At 34.2% G+C, this 20,602-nt stretch overlaps 1 protein-coding gene across 1 annotated transcript in view; it reads left to right on the plus strand.

The window, feature by feature from the left end:
* The window catches only part of LOC124353715, a 251,610-nt gene extending 231,216 nt beyond the window's left edge, over positions 1–20,394 (plus strand). Inside the window, exons 9-15 of the mRNA XM_046803685.1 lie at positions 8,604–8,726; positions 9,948–10,085; positions 12,875–12,979; positions 14,922–15,074; positions 16,228–16,347; positions 17,739–17,840; positions 19,691–20,394. Of these exons, the coding sequence (XP_046659641.1) occupies positions 8,604–8,726; positions 9,948–10,085; positions 12,875–12,979; positions 14,922–15,074; positions 16,228–16,347; positions 17,739–17,840; positions 19,691–19,822 (873 nt within the window). The 3' untranslated portion in view covers positions 19,823–20,394. The remainder of the gene's footprint in view (positions 1–8,603; positions 8,727–9,947; positions 10,086–12,874; positions 12,980–14,921; positions 15,075–16,227; positions 16,348–17,738; positions 17,841–19,690) is intronic.
* The last annotated feature ends 208 nt before the right edge of the window (positions 20,395–20,602 follow it).

Consider the following 20,602-nt stretch of genomic DNA (forward strand, 5'->3'; position numbering starts at 1 on the left):
AGGGCTTCTTAGCCCTAATTTCGCCTGGTAAAATAGACATCTTTACTTTACATCAAAGTTGTTTTTTATTAATATTTCGATATGGCGACTATTCTATGTATCGATACCTACTCTATTTTCAAAACATCAATGGGACATTATTACACCGATGATTTGACACATTGGGAATCTATTGTGGATCTAGTAGATCAGAATCTAACATAAACTATTTTGTATCTCCGATTTAGCCGATTATTGTAACAAAAAAGTTTGCGGGTTTTCAACTGTGATTATAAATTTGTAAGCCCAATTCTCAGAGAGAATCTTTGGAATTCCGGAATACTCAATATAAGTTCTTTAACCATACCTGACATGAATTTAATTAGTATGTATATTTAAAATTTAGGAAAGACATAATAATTAGATTCCAAAAAAGTGATGACAATACATCATCCATTATTTATTGTGTGTTTATTTTAAGTTTATGATTTGCATATTATAGACTATCTTTCAAAATATATCGAAGACAATACGAAACACAAAAATCTTACCAGAACACTTTACAGCGCAATCCTACGGCAAAATAGGCTACCATATCACTAGCGAATTCTATTGCCTGGTTCTAAACTTAATCAACTATAGTAATAGCTCTGGGCTTGGTATTTTGTTGGTCACAATAAAATTGTAACATGCAGTCTCAATGAAGGTTAAACAGACGCTAATGAACTATTTAGCCCTTTATTAACAAATATATTTGCATCAAATTCAATAAATTTCCATTGTTACGTATATTCTTGGAAAATATTTTATGTATGTATCTCATTGTATAGTAATAAAACCAGCAAAATGTAATTTTTTGCATATTTTCATTCAATAAAGTTCTACTTATTAGTTATTATTATAATAGGGATAGGAATAAATTATCCAATAAGTAGGCTGCACTGTATGACTTTGAAATTCAAATAATAAGTAATTTCCTAAACATTGAAATTACTTATACACTTAACACTCAATTTCATAATGACGTAAATAAATGTGTAATTTCCAACATTGGTTGTCCAATGTTATAGAGACCCGCTTCCCTATGTCATTTTCATCTGCGTTTGTTTCTGTGTCCCCTAAGCAAGTAAAGTCTTTTTCTAACCTTTTTCCTATAACCTTTTTCTATTTGCATTGTAACTTGAATCCTTTGAAGCTGGAATAACTTGTTTCTACCAGTCTAAGAATAAGATGTGCACATCACTCTAATAACACCCAGGTCAGGAAGATTAACCTTACGAGTCATTTCATTACCATAGGCTACTCAGGCTTATGCCTAATGCATGTATGATATCACCAACACAGACCAAACCACCTTGGACCTAGTGGTGCAATCAACACAGAATGGCTCCAGGTTTGATAAATTGGATGAAAAACAAAAATTTTAATGACTTTTGTGATAAATTGGTTGACTCTGGTAACTACTGAAATGCATTAAGGGAACTTGTAAATTGCCAACTATAGGCCGGAACCATAAATTGTACTTGGTTGTTATCACTCGTGGATACCAATTTATGGAGAGTTTGATTTACCGGCTATTTTCAAGACCATTGCAAAATTGGTTATACAGTGTTTTCTTCTGTGAGTTTTAGAAATCTTTTATGAATTTTAAAACTGGAAAATAAACACTGCAACCTCTGAGTCTCACATAGAATGCTAGATTAATCCAAATTTATGAGCTTTTTTGTTAATGTAATTTCAAATTTTAATATGGATAATTTAAAACTTTTTCTCAATCATAAATTTATAATAGATACCAAATGGTATTGTGCTACGCTAAAGACAAGAACATTATAAAGAATTTATGTTACTTTCTCTAATACACAATGAACCAGTGGCGTATATAGAAAAATATTTTGGGGGGGGGGGCTGAAATAACGGGGGGTCTGGGGGGTATGGAATACCCCCCATTAGAAGGGGGGTCCGGGGGTCGTCCCCCGGGAAAATTTTGCCAATTTAAGTCTTAAAAACACAGGTTTAAGGTTTTTGGCATGTATAAACGCTAAAATGGAAAGAATGAAAATCACTCTTTCGGAGAGATTTTTAAGTTTTTCATGGCGAGTTTCCTTCTTTTCGAGCAGGTTTCACTTTTCCATTTTAGCGTTATTATGTTTATATAGAAGGACCTGTATCCTTTGTATATTAATTTTTGTATAAAATAAAATTCAAAACTTAAGTGTCTGCTAGTTTTGGTAGTTTTCAGTTGTTAAAATAGAAAATAATAGAGGCTATAAAAGTCCTATTTTTAAAAATCTTTGGTTTAAAATAGTTGTTATACAAAGAAATATATTGTCCTAGCCTACGTATCTAAAACACAACACACCACAATATTATAAGTTTGAAACTAATAAATGTTGACTATATACTATATTTATTTTAGCAATTGAATTGTTATTTTAGTTTTTTTTTAATTTTACCTTAATGAAATCAGAAATAGTAAATTTCAGTATGCACACAATTTAAATATTTATATCGTTAAAAAACTAAAATCTCAAACAGCCTTCCAAGCTACAATAACCAGTTATTGTAGGCCTACTTTTATGAACTGTTACAAGGGAAGAAAATGAAATATAGCTAAAAGTATTCATGAAACACTGTTTATTGTCATTTTACAAAACAAAATCCAAATTTCTAGACTTCAGTGAAAATTGTTTTAAAACTTCCTCATCAGTTATGGTAATGTCTCTATGAATAGATAAAAGTGCAAGACCATTCAACCTGTTTTCCGAAGTTGTGTTTCTCAGATACGTTTTAAGTCTTCGGAGAGATGAAAAGCTCCTTTCTGCAGAAGCCACTGAAACGGGAAAAACCGCTAACAATTTCAAAATATTAAACATGTTTGGGAAATAGTCTTTATCACATTTTTCAAGAGCAGAAATTGCAGTTTTTGGCAAACTTTCTTTTCTTCACGATTCCACTTTTGTTTCCACAGTAGAAATTCACTTCGTACCTCATCTCTGAAAGATAGATCTTTTTCATAAAACGTCAGGGCAGGTTCCAGGGATGAAAATTCCGTTTTAATGCAGTGCTCAGGAAGAACATTCTGTAGTGAGTCGATTACTTCCTGTGGTTTTTAAAACGCTCCTGAAGTGAACAGCAGAAATCGTCAAGGTATGGTATATACCACTACACGGCCGGTAGTATTCTTCCACGTTTGTATAAGGAGTATTGCAGCGATTAGTTTGCTTGCGACATGTACGGGGGGTTTCCTCTTTGATACCTAATTTGTCAGTGCTTACTTTTAGCTCACTGAATAAAGCCTGGAATGTCTCTTCTGCTTTGCTTCGCCTTTCCTTTACTAGTTCCAATACATTGGAAATCTGTTTGTTGGCTTGAGCAAGATCTATATCTTTCTTTTGGAGCATCTCTGAAAGGCGGATAGTCAAAGAAAGCAAGTTGTTCAAAATAAAAAGACATGCAACAAACTGAAAACTGGTCACGGAGGCAATTAGTGTGTGTGCTTTTACAGAAGCTTCTGCAGTCGATTCTTCTTCAATAGTTTGATAGAGCGGTAATTATAGGCTCCAAAGCTTCTTTTAAACATTATAACTGAATCGTGGCGTTGCACCCAGCGAGTCTCACACAGACATATAAGTTTTTTTTCTTTTCATCTCAGGGCAGCATTCAGAAATACTTGACTTAAGTATCGCAGTTATCTTAGCTGACTTGTGAAAGAAACTACACACCTCACTGATGACACCCATACAATTCCTTATCATAGGGATTTTTGATGCATCAGATAGACATAAGTTAAGAGAATGTGTGTATATGGCTGAGGGTACTTTTTCACTTATGTATGCTTGTACCCCTCATGAACTGGCCACTCATGACAGAAGCCCCATCATATCCTTGACCACGTAAATTGTTTAAATCAAGTCCAAGACTGGTTAGACTTGACATTAATGTATTGGCTAACCTTGACCTGTTACATCATACACGGGTACAAAAGCCAGAAAATCTTCCCTAATTTTAAACAATTCCTCGTCAACATATCGGACACAGAGGGAAAATTGTTTCAATTTGGCTAATGTCTGTTGTCTCATCTGCTAATACTGAATAAAATTACAGATTTTCTCACGTTGGATACAATTTTTGACTGTATTTGGGAACCAAAAATACCTATAATTTCATTTTTGGATAACAGAACTAGTATACATAGTTTTGCCACCACCAGTTTTCTAGCTGTGTTTTAAGATTATTGTCCCCGTAATTAGCCCTTGTACCTTAATAAAGAGCGAAAATTACCATCATTTTGTATAGGCTCGTCAAGATCCACTCTTCCACCATCACGATGCCCCTCTAAGAGCAATTTGTTGCCTTCCACAAAATCTAATTGTCTGGATTATCGGTATAATTCTATTTTGTTTTCCTGAACATTCATTTTTTCTCTGCATGTTGATACTGTTTATCACACTTTCTGTTTTTTCCATGTACTAAGGATTTTACGTCTTCAGCCATTAACATTGCAGTTTTATGATATTGTTTATTTCATGTTGCATGAAAACCTCCCTAGCTTTCTTAAGCTTTGTAGTAAGTGGTTTTGATACTAATACTCCTAAACTCTGATGGTTTCCTTTCCCACCTGTGTTTGTGTGAGAAAAAAAACACAATATTTACACAGGGCCCCTTCCTTTGCTTCCGAATAAGCTAACCATTTGAAGTCTTCCAACCACTTATATTGAAAACTTCTGTTTATTTTCAACTTTAGGAAATTCGTAACTACGTTGAGGCTTCCAACAGTTTTCTCAATAATTGAAATTTTCTCTTCATTTTGAAGTGAAAAGGAAGTTGAGGAGCAGTAATGACCAATATCATTGATATTGTGAACTAACAAAGTGTGATTACTCTCGTTAAGGTTATGTTCAATTTCACCTGTGTGATCCTTGATCTCAACAACGCTGCCAGTTGATGTAGCACAAGTGGAGGGACTCGGTGTTATTTCAAACGATGTCTGCTCGTCGATCTCAGACGAAACACGTTTTTTCTTCACGAAAAAAGCTTGAATCGAACTCTGTCTCTTCATTTTAAATGTTTAATGTAGCCTATGTACTTCACACACGTAAACTGTCAACTATAAAGTAATCCAGATCATGTTTAAATAACGCGACAACAAAACATATCACTTGATAACAGTCCACTACAATCACAGCACATATGCATACAGCACTTAAAATGTTCACCACGGGGTGATACGCACTAGACAACAGCAGACAATGGCGTGGTAGTGCGGAATGAGGTCAGGTGTGGTGGGAGTGGGTGGGGGGTTGTAGGAGGAGGAGGGTTGCTAGGCAGCGGGGCCGCGGCGACACGTCATCGTCATATACGCATGCCTGGCGCTGGCACTACACGAGCGGCCGACGCGACAGTCAGGAGCGTCAGGCTACCTCGCACTCTTTACAGTTGCAACGCTTTACAGTTGCAACGCTTATTTGCATGCTTACAAAATATTAGTAATTTCAACCTCTGAAAAAAAATAAATATTGAATATTGTTAGGTATCATAATGTATTCTTAAAATTCCACTATAAACTATAATACTAATGTAGTCGAAAGTATAGAAGCACAGCTTATTGAAAATAAAAATAAATTATCGTATATAAGTTTATAATATTTTTTTTGTGTTTCAAATTTCGGGGGGGGGGCTCGAGCCCCCTGAGCCCCCCCCCTTATATTACGCCCTTGCAATGAACTATCTTGTCAAGGGAATATCCATTATGGATTATCCTGAGCTTTGGATTCTATGAACATTTTGTCCATGTGCATGTGTTCAATATCCATAGTTTTTGCAAGAGACCACACATGATTTGGTTTTTATGAAATTCGTAATTTTAGTGTAAAAATTTCCAGACTATTTACTGTATTTAGGGTGATTGTTATTCAAAAACATTCTTGTTAGTCAATTAAATATTCTCAAAAACAACTTTGTACCTCATTTCATAACAATTTACCACAAACCACATCTCTATAAAGATTTAATTCAAAAATTGTTCAAGATTAAATTTTTATGTTGGAAAAATATGTAGTTTACCATGGTAAGAAACCAAAAGGATTGTGTGACTGGTGAAAATTGGCTTGTATAAAAACTAATTTGAATGCCTTAACATGGTTATCAATAAAATTGATAAGTTCTTGATCACCTAGCAAAGAGATAGTTTTCCGATTCCGAACCAAGGCTGGCAAGATAGGACTGTGGAAGAAGTCCAATACTATGTGTAGCAGATGGAATAGGATCCTAGTGAATTCTGTATATTCCATGCTTGTCTATAATTTAGGATCATATTCTTAAGTAAGGGGCTTAGGAGGTTATCCTCAATCACAATAAGAAATAAATTAATATACAAATTTAATCATAATGATATATTGTTTAATCACAGCACCAAATATAGAAATATTCAAGACTAATATAGCTGACATAAATTGAGTCGTTGACTCCAACTCTTCATACAATCAGACATGTGGATATGAGGATACTATGCAAATAGAACCAGAAAAGCCAGTTTATTCACAATATCACCACGAGGTTGTAAAATATGATTACTGGACAAGTCAGTTTATTATTAATACCATATTTTGAGATTGGCTAAACGTGGTTCTCATTGAGGTAAGTGCATTTTAATAATGACAGGTTGGTGCGATATGGTTAATGTGAATTGGTTTTTTTCAATAACGCTGTATAACTGATGAGATTGCTGGAGAAGCACTATTATCATGACCCTGGTAAGACAGAAACTTTTGGTAAAGCTAGTGCATTCCTCGTTGTACTTCAAGGCTCGAGAGAAAAAAGAGCACTTGAAGAAAACATAATATAATTGTAGAAAAAAATGCTTGTAGATGAAAAAGCCAAGTCTTTCTTGAAATATTATGTAGTATTGTGTAGGAATAACAATTAATTGTCACTTACTCCACTGTATTAAAAACTGAAAAGTGAGCACAGCCTTCAGACCAATAGAATATTTAGTATGGGTTTGGAGTCTCCTATAGCATAATGGTATGTATGGTACAACCACCATGAGAGAGGGTAATGGGCACCATCTCAGTCGAGAGAGGATAATGGGCACCATCTCAGTCAAGAGAGGATAATGGGTATCATCTCAGTTGAGAGACGATAATGGGCACCATCTCAATTGAGAGAGGATAATGGGCACCATCTCAGTTGAGAGAGGATAATGGGCACCATCTCAGTTGAGAGAGGATAATGGGCACCATCTCAGTTGAGAGAGGATAATGGGCACCATCTCAGTCGAGAGAGGATAATGGGCACCATCTCAGTCGAGAGAGGATAATGGGCACCATCTCAGTCGTGCAGAAGAAGGGGAGGATATTTCTGTTCAAGTCTCTGCCTACCAAAGTGGATAAAGGAGTCTCCATCATGTTTTGATTTGATGAAGCCTTTAACACTAATGGAGCCTCACCTACCTCAACCAACATCATCTACAGAAAACAGGACTCATTTACCAAGCTATCCATATACCCCAATCTCTTGATTTTTGTGGTTAGTGATTTGATGCTACTGAAAATTCATGGGGTTGCCCATAAGTCTTTGTTTATCCAGTGTTTAGGTTCTACTGACAGGAGAAGTGAACCCTTTTGGGGGTTTTCGTTGGGTGGTACCAATTATTGTAATGATTATTATAATCATTTTTATCAAGTTCTATACAGCAGAAGGAATAGTATCTGTATATAAACTCTAATACATTCAAACAATTTTTTGATTTAGCCAAAACTTGAACTTATATTACTGCAGTCTCTCTCCATGGAGATTCTGTTTGATTTGTGCAGCTTTTCATCGTTGTCATATTCCAGTGGCATAGATACAGGGGATGGGAGATCAGGAGATTAATCCCTTCGAGTAAAAATAAATAAAGAAAATTAAATATGTGTTTATATATGAACTGTTTTTGTACATCTCAATTTCAAATAACTTAAATCAGATATTCACAATCGAATTTCCCCAAAATTTCACTTGCAGTGTACCAAGGATCTATCCCTTCCACCCCTAATAACAAAAACTGGGCAAACCCTATGTCCGAGAGCGGCACATCACTAACCGCAAATGTCAAGATATTGAGGCGCAACAGTAGATTGATAGGTCTAGCCTACTGCAGAGGAAGACTGTTGGAGGTGGTGATGCTCCCTAGGTGTTAAAGGCTGTAGCTAGCCTAGACTAGGGTGTACACCCCTGTCTGCTTTGACTGGAGAGGCTGGTACAGAGCTGGCCTCCCCTTCTTCTAAGGACACATGACTGAGTTTAATGCTCAAAATCATTCATCATGAATCTTGACATAAAGCGGCACCTACCCCAAACCTTACCCATCCATAATATCCTGTCACTCCAGAAGCGGTGCATGTCCTTTTAGGACTAAGTGCTTTCCCAGCTTCTTTTCCAAAGAAACAACAAAAATCATCATTTCCATTCACTCCCAGACGGATTCCGTTTACTTCACTGTCATAATCCCAATAATTAACAAGTTTTATTTGTGTTCTCCATCATATTCCTCCATTAATCTAGGATCAATAAATTTAAGGAATCATAATATAATTGCTGCATTACCGACAAGTAACAGACCACATGATATTTTCCTTTAGGGAGCTGCTTCACTGCTTCTAGCCAATTTGGAGAAGGAGAAGGAACTGCTCCGGATATTCCTGAGGGTCTCACAGATGGAGAACTCTGTCCTCAGGAGGATGAACCTCAACTCATTCCTCATGGTAAGTTACATCCTTTAAAGAGTAGTCTAGCAGCGAAAGCAACCAAGCTATCTATTTTTTTGTAATTCTTGAATTACATAAATTCAATTATGGATATTACCCATATCCATCCTTATTTTCTTATTCAGACAGTCAATTATGATTTTGAATATTTAAAGGAGGGGAAAAGCTGGTAGTCAATTGATCTGTATTGGATTTTGACATAAGATAGCTCAGGTTCAATTATATCCAGGACAATAGTTAGTTTTATCAGTAATGCTCAAATCTCACAGGTGCTGGTCTTTTATTTCTGTGTTTTGAGATCCTTACACTATCTATAGTCACAATTAGATCCTCAGGGTTGTGATGATGGGGGATTACATCTTTTGCCCTTACAATCCTTGAGTATCTAGGAATCATTGTATCATACACTGAGGTCTATGGCTCATGGAGATTGCCAGAATAAGGCTCAACAGACCACTAGCGTTTTATCTAAATCAAACATTTGATTATTACTGAATCCACAAGGGTAGTAAAAGTAATTAAATAGAATATACCAATAACCATGAACGCCTAATTGCTTATTGAAGCCTTTATAACTTACCTTATTCAGAGAGCAAAATCAGGTTATGACTTGTATGTAGAATAAACAAAAATATGAAGGGGTATTGAAGAGTGTATAGAAAATATGTTTATTCAAAAATCAGCAAACTTCACAAGCAGTTAGTTGGTACATCTACTTGATACTATATAAAACTTTGCTGTTATTGTTAACTGGAGACATTTGAAACATATTTTTCTCAAAATCTATGGGGAAAAAACATGTTGAATAATATAACCAGATCATCATAAACATGGATTTTAAAATGTAAAAATCATTTGTCTGACTGATTTAATACACTTATACACTGTATATTCCTTCACTGAGACTAATGTTTTTGGAATGTTAGTTTTCAATGATCACTGTAAGTTTTTAATTCATAGATTCTTAGAAAGGACCTAAAGTATAACAAATTTTTGTAAGCATAATTACTGACAAATATACACGTATGGCTTTCCTACACATATGTTTTCAGTAAAGTTCTTTGAGGAAACACTAACCAATTGTGTTGTAATTTCGACAACAAGGTAATAATGAAGTAGGAGAATCATGTCACATAGAAAAATATTAATAGTTTTGTTACTTAACTCAACTTGGTTTTCTGTCTATAATTGGTTGTGTTAACGTTCTGTTTGGTGCAGGTGCCAGTCCAGCGCGTGACCAAGTACCCGCTCCTGCTGGCGCGCCTGTATCGTGTCACTCCGGGCCACCTGAAATCTAGGGAGGCCCTCCGAATGGCACAGACTAAGATAGAGCTTCACCTGGAGCATATCAACTCGGTAACCTCACTATATGTGTATTTTGGCTTTGTACAACTACGAATAATTTAAACAAAAATTCTGTACTTGCCAAAACAAATAACATTTATTTTAGGCATAAAATGTTAAATATTACAAACTAGTGCACATCATTCAGGTCCAAATATAACTTTTTATTTAAAATTATTGTTTTCAAGAGCTGGTTATAGTGAAACAATCTTGAGTTGGGATAAAAAGTACAAACACTTTTAAGCCTCTATTATTGGTCATAGAATTATATGAGATGTGTCATTTTAAAGATATAATCAATAATCAGCCAACGCTTTTTAGTTTTTCTCGTTAAGTGTATACGTTTTTAGTATTCAAACAATAAATTACATAAGAAGTTTCAAATTTTTTAATAGGCAAAAAAATAAAGTCTAAAAAACATTTATATAAATACTAGGTACAATTATTGATCTTTAAAAGGATACATCTCACATAACTGTTTGACAATAATATTAAGAAAGTAAAAGCGTTTTCAGTTTAACATTGTTCTTATGAGACTAGAACAATATTCTGTACATCCGGCTCTTAACAGTTATGTTCCTTAGCTTTTAATAACTGCTGAATAATACATACTCTCCTAATATTTGTTGTTGATTTGTGTGTTCGAAAATTCTTTATTTCTCAAACAAACAATAATAACTGTTATGGATTATTTTAACAACGACAATGTATAAAAATATTAAAAACTTATAGTATAACAAATAGAAACAGGGTAACAATTTCAAATTATGATTGATAAAATTCATATAATTGACAATCATGGTTATCAATTTAATTTTGTACTAACCTCAGCTGGATCAATAAGGTGATTTGAACATCACACACTTGGTATTGCTGCCGCACTGAATTAATTTAAGTAAAAGAAAAAACTTGCAGTTTTAAATAAACTGCCCTGTCTAGTAATTGGACTGAAATAGCTTTTGCAGTAATTCCTTACTTTTAATTGCCTTAAATAAAAAATAACTTAAGTTTAAAAATGAACTTAATCACCAACACATTTTATTTGTATACAGTACAGTATCAAGATAAGGATTTTATTTTTTATTCATGCATGCTATAAGGCCAGTCTATAAAAAATAAAATCACTTTTAACTATTGATGTGCACCTATATTCTTTCTCAAGCCTTTAAATTGCAAACAAAAATAATGTATATCCAGTGTACATATAACATTGTTACCATTTAGTAGTATAATTTTAATAATGTCAACAAAAATAATTACTAAAATAAATTAAGATGCATTTTCTGGCACTGGCTTATCTAGGGCAAAGTGGATTTTAAAATATTGCAAAAAAAATGTAAGAAGTTTGAGAGAAAGATGAGTAGTGCGCCCTTATTTGGTTCTTTTTGGAGGTGTTATAATCAATATTGGGTTTGAAAAAAATATATTTCTGTACTTTACACTCATAGCTATTTAAGAGAACTTCTCTAAAGACATACTGTAAAAATGTCACATTTTTATCTTCAGCTTTTTGATTTGGACCTGGGTACAAAATTGTCTAAACCTCCAACTTTTAATGTCTATAATTTCACGTGGAATAATCAATAACATTCTACTTTTTATGTGTGCTGGATAGTAAAGAGCTATGAATTCAACATAAAAAATATATTTTCCAAACCCAAAATTGATTGCACACCTTAATGTATCCAATCCCATGTACAAAGGGCACAGAGCACGTCAATTCAAGTGGTTGTTTTATTCTAATCTGTTTGGTAGTAAATGTTTTTAGACTTAGTTGATATGGCCTTTGAAACCTCTAGTCATGATTCCTCTCAAGATCAAAGACGATATACCCAAACTAATAAAAAAACTGTGCTCCAATATGTCCGCCCTAAATGATAGTGCACAACAAGAAGTGGATTTTGATGGCGTCATCATTTCTGAAACAGAGCCAACATCAATGATGGGCTGGTTATCTTCATCCTAGGCAAGCTTTTCCTGCAAACCATTCAATGCTTAGTTCTGTTTACTGAGTCTCTTTAATCAACAGTTGCATCCTTTAGATTAAAAGCTATCTAACCGCAAATTCCTCTTGGTTTGGAAATGATTTTTGACAGCTTTGATGACAATGTTGGGGTTTTGCTTCAATAATTACCAAATGGTACTGTGTACTCAATAGTTGTCATGATTAGCTTTGCTTTAGGCCTTTTTGAATTATATCAAAAATCCTTAATTGATGCCTACTGACTTCTAGGAGTAAAACAGACTGATATTTTCTGAGATATAACTCTTTCCGAAATGGTAAGCATGGAAATGTAACTGCTCCAGGACTATACTAACAAACTTAATTAAATTGAAACTGTCAAAATGTTATACTTCAATACAATTGTTGAACAACAGTAGTGGCCTATAACTTCTAACCAAGTGAATTAAACAGAAAATAAATTTGAAATATAATCAACCAGTGGACAGTTTTCTAAGAAAAGATTATAAATTTTTCAGCCTATAACCAGTGATTAGTATGAACACTCCTCCTAATGTTAAACTGTTTTTCAGGTTCTTTCAATATATAAAATTGGCTGTAACGTTTTCCCGTAAATTCAAACTTAACAATTGACTGTGACATACATGCCTTATGGCACCCAATCATATTTATGCTAGTAGGCCTTACTCAGTATAGTGCCGCAGTGAAGGTTCTTTTACCTTCTTGGGCATCCCCAGACTCTCCAGGATAAGCGCTCAAATGTGGCAAATCATTTCCTGATGTTTTTCTGTAGCCACACCATTGCTTTAGCTACTGACATATTGGTTTTGACTTGCAGCTAGCTAAGGACATCAGCACAACCAAGTTATGGCGCAGGATATCGATTATCAACGGGAGAAGGTCAAGCAGTGAAACTGACATGATCAATATAAAATTGAGGAAGGTAAGTATTATGAGTTTTTATGACTTAAATTATTTTTACAATGGCTCAATAAAACTACACTTAAAGTACAGATTAAAGCAACAGGCACAGATAAAATAAGAATGCCAAATCCAGTCATTGAACACAATCTTCTAAGAATGCTTGTGTTGTGAATCCTATTTCTCCTCTTTCTAGAATTCATTTTTTTAAAGTAATCTATAGATAGAAACAAATAGAGTAAAAGGGTTCATTCTATTAAGACATTTCAATAGTAGTACTGGATGTTTAGTAACTCTGTGGGACATTTTCTTCTATTAACCTTGGGGTAATATAAACTTATAATGAATATTAGCAGTTACCTGCAGCTTCACATGCAATTTCCTGTTGAAAAACTGGACAGTATATTTATGTATTCTTTTTCTATGACATAATAAATAGTCTAGAGATAATCGATAGTCATAGCAGCCTAGGTTTATAGTGCATTTTATGCAACAACTGTCAATAGACATCAGGTTCTCAGTACCTAGCTGAAAATATGCACATGTCTGGCATATCACCCAGAGTGAAATAAGCGTATGACGATTGCTTTTGCAAATTATTAAAACTTACAAGTCCACATTTGGGCAATTGGTGCAATATAAATTAATATATTATCATAGTGCCGATAGCCACACGGACTAAAATGTTGACTTTGTGGATCTGAGTATTATCTTAAGAATGAATTAAGATATAAATTTGAAATTTAGTATATTTTGCTTATTTATAATTAGGCTTCTGGCAAAATTACTCCTCTGTCTGTCAGTCTATCTATCTGTCGGTGTGTGTTTTCAACTGGATATCTCAAGAACAAATTGAGCAATGGACTTAAAATTTTGCATGCAACATCATTTCTACTTAGCAACGTAGTGTTTGATGATAGCAAGTTTCTCTGTAGAATTTGGCTAACTATTGGAAGGATATCTCAAGAACAATTTCAGAAAACTTGAAATTCATGAAAATTTTGGCATGAAAATTCCTTTTCTACAAAAACAAGAATAAGTTCGATGTTCATCCAAGGAATTTGACTGAGTGTCATTGAAGTCTATCTCTCAGTAGACAAAAAATAGGAAAACATGAGGGCAGTAAAAATTTCTTTCCTATGCCTCTTAGTACCAAGGACATCTCGAGCATAAAACGAGATATGGACTTGAAAGTTTGCATGCTTAACTTCAACAAAGCCTTTTATACAACGCGTGGTGTGGTGTACTCCTACCTTGTAATTATAAGCATGTGGAACAGATAAACATTTATACACACATGTTATAAGTAAGATGTTGTATCTAAATACCAAGAGTGTATGTTTTGGGTTCTCATATTAGTGAACATATGCAGTGCATAGAACTCACCAAATCACTTTATTTCCTATTGTCTTTTCAGTTTCCTTTAGAAGTATCTTTGCATTATTTTCTGTGTATACTCTTTAATCAATCATCGTTTTACCTCACTCAGTAGACTTCCGTTTTTATACCGAATTGACACTAATATCTAATTTTAAATCTCAACTAAATTCTAAGAAAATTTTTCTAATAATCTTTCCTACATCCAGGACTTCTGCTTCTTTAGGTATCTTTAACATCTCTCAAAGGTCCAGTAGTTACCTCTTAGAACTCCAATTTAATTTACAGGAACCAGTCAACATAACTTATGCCCCACTACGAATGTTGAGTTCAGCTCCATTTCTTCTTCCACTTAGTGCAGCATCTGAAACAGATTTGATGTGATGTTGTCGCAATCTTGACTCCAGGAATCTGAAGTCAACATCCGTTCGAAGAGATTCAAAGAAGTCTGCGACAAAGAAGCTTAAAACAAACAGGAGGTGTACTGGAGCTGAAATCAACATTCATATTGAATCACCCCTTCCCACTATTCCCGTATCTCCCTGCAGTGTTAAATGTTACTAAACATAACCATTTATGTCGTCCAGGTGGCAGTGGATGTGCTGGAGTGGAACCATGATGAGGTGAGGTTTGCAATGGAAGGGAAGCTTCTGTACACTCAGCCCACAGACAACAACTGGCGTCGTGGTCGCACAATCAAACTGAGCCCAGTCAACGCCATGTTGGTCACCCTTGGCAAGGTTAGTGTTAAATTTTAACCATCTTTCAATGGTCATGGTCAGGGTGTGCTCTCCCTTTGACACTAAAATGTAATTTACAATTCACTTTTCGTTATCCGTAAATTCATAGATTTATTTTTTGTCAATGGTCACATTGTTGATAATGGAAGTTTAATGAAGGTTATGAATGCAAGTAAAAGATTTAAAGGTCTACTACCAACACCTAGAAGGCCCTTGAAAACAGTTTTTCTCAGTCTACTCAAAATTGGTCTGTTACAAAACTAAATTTTCAGCTATAAAAACTATGACTAATTGATGTTGAAGGCCTGTTTTGAAGATTCATTATTTGAGTATAGCCCGCTGAGTAATTTAATATTAACTGTAGTTTTGACTTCAGACAACTGATATTCTCTTCAACTTTCTCTACGGTAGGTTAGGGAAGAGCTTAAGAGTATATTTTCAGTATTATTTGTCTTCAGGGATATGATACATGCCTCCTTATGCAACCTATGAGTTTCCTATAAGTCATTTTACCATAGTGAAATACGATACCTTGGAAAAAAAGCTAAGCTTTGAATGAAGCTTATTATTAGACTGCGTTCAGAGGTATAATACATAGAGATACAAGTTCAATGATAAGTCTGGTATTTAGTGCATACAATATTGGTTGTTAATTTGTTTACTTGCTGTACGATGCCCATATTACATTTTACCTTTTACATTTTCTTCCAATTTGCCCAAGAAGGATAATTACAGTTACACTGTATCTATGGTATCTTTTTTGTGGTTGCCTCTGTAAGATTTACCATTTTTCGGGGCTTATGAATTTCAAAATCTAATGTATAACTGAATAAAAAGTCTTATCAGTGTAAGACAGGGATTGGTTACCAAATAGAAATTGAAGGGTTACAAACTTACCAAATAGAAATTGAAGGGTTACAAACTTACCAAATAGAAATTGAAGGGTTACAAACTTACCATTGTAAGTGTTCTCTGTTAAATAAAAGATATTAAGGGCAGGGAAGATAAGACCTCCTCTAGGGATAAGGTCCATTACTTATATCACTGTCCCAAACTTTCCAGCTCCACAGACAATTTTAGCTAAAAGAATAACAATTATGGCATATTACATAATTTTTGCAATTATTCTCAAATCCATCCATATTTTTTCCAGCCCACGGAAGACTATCAACCAGATTCTGATGAGATCTTAGCATTTCCAAGGAAGAACGGAATCAGAGATGCCACTCTGCTGTTGGTTAGAGAGAAGAGCGGACGATATGGACTACTAAGGGTAAGAATCAGCCATGTTTACTGAAGTTATAACATAAAACTATGTTTGCCTTATCAGTAAAAGAACATAAAACTATGTCTGGCTTATCAGTAAAAGAACATAAAACTATGTCTGGCTTATCAGTAAAACAAGTACAACAGTTTCAACTGAAACTGAAAGTCTGAATGACATAGTATCATCAACTGAATGGGCGGACTCTGCTTCTCTTGGAATTGCAGGATGAGATTTTGTTCATGTTTCAATCAACTGTCATAAAAGTTTGATCAGTAAATTAAAAGTAACTGCTAGACCTGCAGGAACTGATCAGGGTCGGTTGAGTTATTCGGTTAAATAAAACTATGTTGAAGGTACCAGCACCCTTTCATTCTTTTAATTCCCTATTTATATCATTGCACCTTTTCATTTCTATTTATGTTACAGGAAATGTAAATACAGTTAGGAAGTTCAAAATCTCAAAGGTTAGCTCTACGTTGAAAGGTTAATAGTTACTTCAGCAAAACCCACAAGATAAGGTCCATTGTCAATCTGATATCAGGTTCCTGGTACTGGATGTTACCTTATCTCATTTTAAAAGAACAGTCAATCTAGATAACGACTAGACTGCACCATGCATCACCATCAGTTAAGTCATATAAAAGACTGTCAGTTTTTTACTAAAAAGAGTAAGTTAAAGGAATTAAAATTTTAAGAACGGAAACCATTTTATAAGATTGTAAATTTTTCTGTGTTTTGGTGTGACCTTACTCAAGACAAAAAGAATACAAAACATTGACCGACAATTCCTTCAAAAGTCATGAACACTCTTTTGAAAATTTGTTTGATGACTGTTTCTTTTCAAAGTTACTCTCTTTTTTATAAAGGCTTGGAATTATATGCATATTAAATGGGAGCAGATAGAGCCTTAGCTCTCCCTCCAAAATTTTCAGAGGCAAATCTTAAATTTCAACTGGTACCGTAGCTTGTTACTGACCACTAGCAAACAAAGAGCTTCCTTCTCTCAGTATGCAGGATTTTTTGCTAACACACATCTATTTCAATCAATGTTCGATTTATTAGTTAAAATCTATTATTTTAAATCTACTATTTTTCTTTTAACCATTAAACCATAATTTTTGTTCAGAACACGTCACTGAATACATCTTATTGAAAGTACCAACTCTCCAACCCTTGACCAATTTGGAGATAGATTTATTTATAGACCGAAAATGACTAGTAGTCATCTTGGAAGGTATTAAACAACATAACCATCTTTACATATCTTTTCATTTTATTTATTCCTAACTGACTAATTTACTACAATATAGCCAAATCTTGTTCATTCATACACCTTACTGGAGTAGCTGGAATACACTAAGTTCTGACATTGACGATGTCCTGCGGATGTGTTGCAGGAGCCTCTGTTCCTTGACCGGTGCATCATCTGTTCTGAGGCTGATGTGGAGGACTACTTCGAAGTTCAGGAGCTTGCTACCAAAGACACCTACTTGTTCAAGGTAATTCTTTAGTATTGCAAGAACAGTCCAGCAAAGTTAATGAGATTTACACTTTTAAAGTCTCAGAAAAAAGAAATTATGCCTTAAATAGAGTAATTCCTTTAACCTCTTTAATAATGGAAATAAAAGAAAAGCTTTGGGAAATTTTTACTACTACATCAATCAACTATAAAAAAATACTTACGAAATATTCTTTGACTTCATGAAAAAGGAGACGATTCATAACTGTCATCTAGCAACTACCATGTTGTAGTAAAGAATTAATAATAAATTTAACAATTTTCTTACAGTGACGGTTCATCCATAAATACAAAGCCCCCACCCCTAGCCAGTAACAATAAACAAATAATAAAGACTATAAATAATATTTATACACAATCTGAAAAATATCCTGCCACTCAGAATGTGCCAAATCCAATTTTTCTGTGATATAAAAAAAAATAGAGGCAGAGTTCTCACTGCAGTGCTGCTGCTATCTATGGGAAGTCAAGAGAACTATGCAACCTATTAAGTACATGCAGTATGCAAGGTTGACAGTGATGTGGTGACAGCAATGTTTGGTACTATTTCTATATTTCTGCTACAAGCAGTATCATTTATAAAGATAGGGTCATTTACGTTTATTTAGCTACGCCAGCTTTAGATTATAAATAATAATGCATGTAAAACTAAAGAAATAAACTTCTTATAATAGGAGTTTCATATGACATGTTTTGCCTGTAGATTATTAGTGCATTGATAGAAGCAATTATAAAACCGTAGTCTCTCTTCTTCTTATGTAAAATTATCCATGTTGCATCAAAGAAAACTATTATTTATTGAATAAAAACATTTAAACTTCATTAAAGGTATTAATAAAAAGTAAACAGAAACAACACAAAATATAGAATAAATGCAGGAAATATTTGTACAAAATGTGTCTGATGGACAGCTGCGGATGTGACACACATTGGACAATGAAAAAACGCTTCTTGATGGCAACACGAGTGAGTAAAAATGGATTGACCTTAGAAGTTCAGTAAAGGAGATGCTTACTGAAAGGTACAAAGTTTTAAAGTAGACAGTGTTTAATTCCATGTTCTGCAGGTAGGTAACAAAGGAGTGCCCCTATGGTGGAATCCACCTCTGCCTCAGGATTAACAAATTTATTATGCTTAGAAGCAATAAACTTAAATAGACAAGTTTTTATCATAGGCCTACTGTATAGCATTTATCGAGCAAAACATGATAATGTTCATACATAGAAGTAATGTAGTGAAAATATTTGTTTTATATTTGTTGATAATAAATTTCTAAATGATTAAAAAATCACTTAAAATTGCTAATTTTAAAAAGCTCCTTTCGTATTTGTTAGATTTTTCTAACTTTTGTAACCCCAAGTAAGGAGCCCATCCAGAGTTCACACTGATCTATTACAAAATCTTGTTATTGTATCCTGAAACACAATTAGGCCATTTCAGGGTTAGACACTAATCAATCTGGAAACATACACATATTTCTCATGTATATTAGCTAATTAAGTTGTGAAAACAACAACAGACAGCTTTGGGAATATATATTTTAACATTTGTTGTGAAGTTTATGTTTATTTTAAAAGTATAATCCAAAGCTATAAAAAGGTTATAAACATATTTCTAACAAGTTGTTTAGTGAACATAATCAAGTTTTGCATATAACTTTCATTATTAATTAAGTTATATTAAATCAACTTCATTAACGTCTTCACCGTTAATACTGTACCTGTTATAATATTTTAAACCATCGTTGATATGTATAAAAATACTTATGAATGTACATACCTTAAAACGCTATAAATTTTACAATATTAAATGTATGCTAAATTGTTTTAGGCAGAAGATGGTGACCAGACAAAGCGTTGGTTCCGACAACTCCAGTACCACGCGCAGGGGCTGGGAGCTTGGCGTAAACGACGTAACGCTCTCGCTAACATCATGATCAACGGTATGCAACTGCGGACGTAGCGACAGTGGACACCCCTGCTGACCCTACGCTATCCAGAGATCACCATCAGTTGGCAGACGAGAAGCAGCAGGTATCGCAACTAAACACGTCTAGGTGCCCCGGGCCTCGGAACTTCTACTTACACGCCTGGCAGTTTAAACTAACATTCAGATTGCTGTAAAGAGTCCAAGTTTCTCATGCAGGCTTACAATTCTAAAAATATACATTCTTATCCTTCTTCAACGACAGGAGTACAAAAATCTTATCAGCACCTTTCCAAAGTGTTTATTGTCTTAAAGACTGTAAAAGTTTTTCCTACTTGCTTTTATAAAATAAAAATAGGTTAAATTAAATTATAGCTTTCTTAACGAGTGTGTACTTGTTTCATGGTTGTATGATAAAATTGTATAATTTGTGGATACCTTGTAAATTTTTCACTGTGATACCGTAAGTGTTATTCAGTGTGTAAACATGTAATTTCATGTAACAGGCTAAGAGTAATTGTAAATGTACTGTAAAAATATTAACTTCTCAATGTAACTTACATTTAGTGCTTATTGACTATTAGGTATAATTAAAGCGATAAATTACGGTTGCGTGTTTCACTTTTGTTTAACCCCACAATCATTCATTTGCAAATCTATTCAGAATCTTGTCCAACTTTAATCCAACTAGTAGGTAAATAATTATAATTTTAGGGCTTCACATTAGAGTGCAGATTAACACATATGGGGATTTTAGAAATTAAAAATTAAGATTGGGAAGTGCCTTTAGACAGTTAAGTGATATCGTTAGTGAGA

This window comes from Homalodisca vitripennis, chromosome 2 (genome assembly GCF_021130785.1).
Source record: "Homalodisca vitripennis isolate AUS2020 chromosome 2, UT_GWSS_2.1, whole genome shotgun sequence".
Classification (NCBI taxonomy): domain Eukaryota; kingdom Metazoa; phylum Arthropoda; class Insecta; order Hemiptera; family Cicadellidae; genus Homalodisca; species Homalodisca vitripennis.